Source organism: Lates calcarifer, linkage group LG11, assembly GCF_001640805.2.
Source record: "Lates calcarifer isolate ASB-BC8 linkage group LG11, TLL_Latcal_v3, whole genome shotgun sequence".
Taxonomy (NCBI): domain Eukaryota; kingdom Metazoa; phylum Chordata; class Actinopteri; family Centropomidae; genus Lates; species Lates calcarifer.
This window is the reverse complement of record NC_066843.1, coordinates 8659926-8666140: the sequence shown is the minus strand read 5'-3', so window position 1 is coordinate 8666140 and position 6215 is coordinate 8659926. Positions and strand designations below refer to the sequence as shown.

At 42.4% G+C, this 6215-nt stretch overlaps 1 protein-coding gene across 1 annotated transcript; it reads left to right on the top strand.

The window, feature by feature from the left end:
* The first annotated feature begins 4318 nt into the window (after positions 1 to 4318).
* On the top strand, positions 4319 to 5684 carry rasd2a (RASD family member 2a). The gene is made up of 2 exons (XM_018704577.2): positions 4319 to 4876; positions 5001 to 5684. Exons 1-2 carry the CDS (start codon positions 4348 to 4350, stop codon positions 5519 to 5521), a joined length of 1050 nt encoding a protein of 349 aa, XP_018560093.1. The 5' UTR covers positions 4319 to 4347; the 3' UTR covers positions 5522 to 5684.
* Positions 5685 to 6215: the final 531 nt, after the last annotated feature.

Sequence of the window (6215 nt, the reverse complement as noted above, 5' to 3'; positions counted from 1 at the left end):
ATAATCGCCTATAGAGATTGATAGAAAAGCTGTGGTGTAACAATTTCTGGCAGAGTGAGTGAACCTGTTATCCCAGAGGGATTCCACAAAGAACCACATTTCCTTTTCAGCAGCCTCATCACTGCATCTCTGCTCTTTACTTATTTATCACAGCTAATGGGATGTTGTCTGAAGTCATATCCTTTATGCATTATACACGGCCTAAACCCTCTCTGTATTTACATCGGCTTGCACTCGGTGCCCAGCCCATGGTGATCTCCAGCCAAATGGGGCAAGCTGTGTTTGAAAGCACAGAGGAGATCGTGTCACACAGCGTCGAGCTGAATTAGGCCTAAATAACTACAGGGAGAAGCAGCAGGAGAGAACAGTGGGCCTTGTTGCTGGTTGACTGAGCAGGATATACAGGAAATACCAGCTCCACCTTGAAACAACAAAGGCACGACTCTTGGAGACGACAAAAGGGTGAAGTGCAGGGTAAAGTGTACGGAAATCCAAAGTTCATCAAGTAGAGTGAAACTACCCCTTTAAAGGGACTTTAGGGGAATTTCTCTAGGTCTGATCAAAGCGTCCAAAAAGTTTGTAAAGTGCTTTCCTGGCTATACATCTCCCTGTTTCATTTTCATGTGACTCTCACTGATCAAATTGGTCGAGCTCAACTTCATATACCTCCTTCTCCTCCTTCTCATCCTCTGTCTTGCCACTCTGTGTCTTTATTTCTCCTGAAAACAGATGCCTTGAACAGTCTTTGTTTCCCAACAAAGGCCTGATGAGGTCAGTGCAGGGGGGACATGCGGGCAAGGTCTGGGAAAACAGGGGGGGTGGGGAGGTGAGAGGAGGAATGATAAATAACACCAGCCTACTACTGCACGGCAGTGACATCACGCAGGAGAGGAAAAACTCCTTGTGTGTGGGTATGTGTGTGTATATGTGGGTATGTGTGTGTATGTGGGTGGGTGTGTCTGTGTGAGAGTCAGAGAGAGAAGGAAAGACAAATACAGAAGAGAGATTTTTCACATTTGAAGTTAATAGTTGCTGCAAAAAAATAAAAATAAAAATAAAAATGAAATTTTGTAATCACTGATCAGTGTCTGTTCACTCAGGGGTCTCATCTCTAAAACTTTTACTTTCCTTTGTGGAATCTGTTGCTTTTTGCTGCCCTCTAGTGGTATTTTGTTTTCTCTATTTCTAGGTTGACTGGCTGCTTCTGTGATATGAGGCTGAATATAACATGCTATTTAAAATGACTCTCCTCAGCTGACACTGTGATGTTAAGTCTGTTACTGATGTGTTCATTTCCCGGCAAAGATTTATTGCATATTGCACAAGGCAATTCAGTGCGCTGCAGTGTATCACAAGATATGATTAAATAGTCCCTAATGTGATTTAATAAAAGGCAGCAGCAAACTAAAAGTCTTAAACCCTGATTTAAAAGAATTGAGATTATGTTCCAGGTATGTGGTGCATTACATAAAAACTGAATGCTGTTTCTCCATGTTTAGTTTTGACTCTGAGGACACAGTATTTTGAAGCAGTAAGCAGCGGTATTTAAAGGGGAGGACAGGACTGATGTTGATTTTATTCTAGTTTAACTGATTTTATATTGTTATTAATTTTTATTTATTGTGGCTTTATGTGTCATTCTGAAGCATTTCTTTGCCTTATGTAAAGCATGTTGAATTGCCTCTGTGTTTAAAAGGTGCCATACCAACAAATTGATGTCCACATAACCGAGACTCCATACAAATACTTATGTTATTTGTGTGTGGCACTAAATATAAGGACAAAGACTTAATTTGTTGTGCCACATTTGCATGGTGGAAGAGACCAATGGCTTGTTCCACATATGAAGTTCTGATTATATTTAACACAACTGATCAAATCCGACAGTGAAGTGGCAAAGTGAGGTGTGACTGTGCCTCTGAAATCACACAGATGAGCTGCTTATGTCTCATGATACATGTGATTATCTGATGGGCTGATGATGTAATCCAATAATTTACATAAATACAAACCCATGCTGTGTCTATGTCAGTGGTCTCTGTATTCACACATATAATTATAGCCATTAGTCCAGTGTGACATTGTTGTGTGACTACAGGTAGTTTGGAAATGATGCACAAACTGTGCTTTGCACCAAGGTAATGATGGTAGCTGTAGGTAGTAGTATTAACTCTTCTGTCTTTTGTTGACACATGCTTTAGTTTTATATGTTATGTGCTATATATGGACAAATATATATTCCTTTTGTTTCTAAAAAGTCATTTACAGACAAAGAAATGGACACTGTGTTATTCTACACTATGACATTACTGATGTTTGGTATCATTCTGTTCAGAGAGAGATCCAACACCCTGTCTGGGGGAACTGGGGGAAAACACAAATAACAGAAATCCTGATAAACATATCTAGTATATGGGAGGGGTTGTGCTGCATAAAAAGTACTGGTAAAGCATAGAGTGCATGAAAGCTGAGGGCTCTGACTCTGACTCCCCAAACAGAAGCAATGAGTCATTTTCTGTAGTTGACCCCTGAAACACACTATGAGTTCAAACTCATGTTTCTCTGCAAATCTCGCAATATTAAAATAAACTCATTAAGTAATGACAAAACAATGTTAAGTATATTTTTAGAGCTGTTAAAGAGGGGGCCAAGCACAACGCTAAGGTTAAGAAGATATTAGTATTTGTTAACCTACAAACTGAGGATAAGCCACAATTACCCAGTGTCTGAAAATTGTGTTATTGTTTACTGTAATCAAGATAATCTACTTTGACAATAGAAAGCAGCTATATTCGGTGCTCCTGAAGTCCACAAATAATTTATGACTCACTGTCTTTTTTGAAATATATATAGAGATATGTCTCATTTTAGAAAGTATTCCACTGCCCAATTATGTGTGAGTACTACAAATAACATACCTTTATATACTTCAAATACAGGTTTGTGCCAAAATGAAATAAATCATCGTAAATTATAAAGTAAATTATAAGGAAAAGAAAATGTACTGCTGCTACATTTCCCATTACAAGGTGGTTTTCAGCTGCAGCACAGAGCTGCACTTGTTGAAATGAGACTGTGCTCTCCATGGCAATCAGCCCGTTCTTTCTCTGCTGCTGCATATCCAAACTATTCTTCAGGTTACCATGAAGAAACTATTATGTGGGCTGTCCATTCAGGGTGACCTTGAGTTTGTGAAAAGAATGCTTTTATGGAGAGAAAGCAAGTTATTCAATATGTTCTGGCTCCCTGCAATGAATTGACAAAATATTTGTGTTGGCGTTCGGTTCAGTGCTTTAAAATCAGGCAAAGTGTCTCAGCTTTCACTGTGTTTCCCTGCTACACCTGTCATAAAATACATATAGTATGTATCTATTGATGCAAATAAATGCATTCACATTCCTCTCCATAGAGAAAAAGGTTATGATTTATGCCCTTGGAGCGATGCTCCTATGTGTCAGTGGAAAATAACATCAGATTACAGTTGCTGAAGCTGCTGCAGAGGACTCATCATCAAGCTTTATGAATCATGGAGCAGAGAGCGAGCTGTGTCTCCAGCTCTGACACTCAGAGCAAGTCGTGATCACTGCTGCATGTACCAGGCTCATGAATAACAAAATTCCAAATGCACAGTTATGTCAGATGGTGCAGGTACATATTTTCAAGTGAATTATGAAAACCCTGTGTGGAGGTTATTATGGACGTAAAAATACGTAAAAGAAATATCAACAGTGAAAACTGGAAACACAATAAATAACTATTGTCACCGTGACAGAATTCTCAGAGAGCAGGATGAACAAAATTAATTTGTGCTCACACTTCACACCTCCATGTGTCCATGACTACAAGGGATCTGGGCAATTATCTGAACACTGTGTCCACCACTTCAGTCATCCATTTTTATCCATAATGAGGACAGAAACATGTGCACGTGACTAGACTAGTACCTTTAATTAGGTTTGAACCGATCAGAATGCATTTTGACAAGGGTTCAATGTTCAAAAGCACAATTTAACTCAGATTTTGGATCATTTTTGCATTTGGAGAGCTAAAGCAAGTGTAAACCACTCTCTGTATCTTTCCAGAATCTTCCAGAGCTCGTTTCTTCAAAGAAAAACCAACAGTTTAAATTTAGAGATCTTGTCTTGCTTTTGTGTTTGAGAGCGTCTTCGTGTTTCTATAAAAGGATTGTGTTCTGGATGAGACCCGGTGACGCAGAGACTGCGCTCGGTGTGGGTGTATAAAAGACGATTCTCAGTTCTGTTTTGGAGCACACATGGAGAAGGGAACTGGGTTGGTAAGATTTCGATAGCCCTCTCGGTGCCTGGAGACGCAAAACAGAACACAGAGATGAACACAACTGAGAAGTTTTACCTTCCCGTTGATGGCATCCTCGAAATGTTCAACTCTCTCACCGGGCATCACCAATCACACATTACGCACCCAGTCCTGCAGAGCGCAGCCCTCACCCCAGTACTCCAGCACCCCAAAGTCTCAAACATACCGAAGACAGGTATGGGCATCATCAAGACGGTCAAAGGGCGCTGGAGAGGAGTGGTTGCGAGTAGATCCTCGAGTTCTGGCAATCGTCAAGTCTCGACCGATCGGCTCCCCAAGAGGTCCGTGGATCTGCTGGAGTTGGGTCTGACCAAGCCCAGGAACTGTCACAGGATAGTTGTGCTTGGCGCACCCAGAGTGGGTAAAACCAACATCCTCCAGCGGTTCTTGGGTAAAGAGTTTGATGAACATTATGAACCCACGACCGAAGACTTTCACAGAAAGCTGTTCCACATAGGAGGAGAGGCGTACCAGGTCGATCTCCTGGACGCATCAAGTGAGAGGGACTTCCCAGCAAAACGGAGGTTATCCATACTGACAGGTGGGCCAGTGTGGTTATTAACAACCACTGAGTTTGTTGTTGTTAACGGAGAAGTTGTAGAGATAGTGATTCTGTCCTTCTCGACTATTACATTCATGATTATTCCTTCTTTCTTTCTCTCCAGGTGACATCTTTCTGCTCGTCTTCAGTTTGGATGACAAAGACTCTCTCAGTGAAGCCTCTGAGCTGCTGAACGAAATCAAAGTTGCTAAGGCAAAGATACTAAAATTAAAAAATCCAGCGAGAGTGCCGGTCGTGGTATGCGGGAACAAATCGGACTTGGAGGGGCAGAGAGCCGTGAGCCGGCCTGAAGTGGCCGAAATAATCGGCGAGGACGTGTCGTTCTTCGAAACGTCGGCCAAAGACGGTTCGGGACTGGACGGTCTGTTCAGAGCCCTCGCCACTCTGGGCGGACTGCCGGACGAGACCGGTCCGTCGCGGCACGAGATCATACCCATCCTCGCCTACCAGTCGCTGTGCATCGGCCAGCGAGGCAGGAGAGGGAGCCGGACGCCGCGGGGACTCGGCGCGCCCTGCGCCGCCGTGGACCCCCTGGCGCGACGCCCGAGCTTCACCAGCGACCTGCGGCTGGTGCTTGGATCAAGCACCAAACACAACAAACCCGAGAAGTGTCAGATTCAATGAATTGTGAGCCTTCTCGATAAACCAATTGTAGTAGTATGCTGCAATGTCTCATTATGTAAGGAGTTATACTCTGTAGCACCTGGCTGGACCAGTGCATTCATATTTTGTTTTTGTATATGTTACTCTATTATATGAACGTACAATAAAAACCGATTATTTCTAATTGTCATATGTGCATTGTCATTTGTTCAAACACTGTTTTATTTCAGACGTATAGTTCGTCTATGAAACAAGTGATGGAGACATACAGTTTTCTGATTATGGTCATGAACGTAAGCAATCGATTGTTTTCAAGTGATGATGCAAAACCCGCACAATGAGTGCGTGGGAGGGAAGATGACTCAAACACCCACATTAAACGTCCCCTGATATGTGACATCAGAGAGATTGTTCACATTTCGGCGCGCCCACGGCGTTGCGAAAGGCTTCAAGGACCGAGGTGTGACAGTGCCTGTTAATCAGCACCAGTTGCGCTCTACACACACGCGCATGCATCACCATGGTATTTCGAGACAACAAAAGAGTTTAGAGCATCCTTTATTGAAAAAGGGGGCGAGGCGGTGGGCGAGAGGAGAGAGACATGATGAACTGTGTGAAATCAGCACCATGGAGAGAGAACCACTGATTATTACACTCAGATCTCTGCACGATTAGATATTAAATTAAAGTCTATCACTGGTATAAAAAAACAAAA

What these genes read in the sequence shown, in the direction of transcription:
- rasd2a (XM_018704577.2), top strand. Translation starts at nt 4,348, where the DNA reads ATGAACACAACTGAGAAGTTTTACCTTCCCGTTGATGGCATCCTCGAA. An exon ending in GAGGTTATCCATACTGACAG is followed by an intron (nt 4,877 to 5,000) that starts GTGGGCCAGTGT and finishes CTTTCTCTCCAG; the next exon opens with GTGACATCTTTCTGCTCGTC.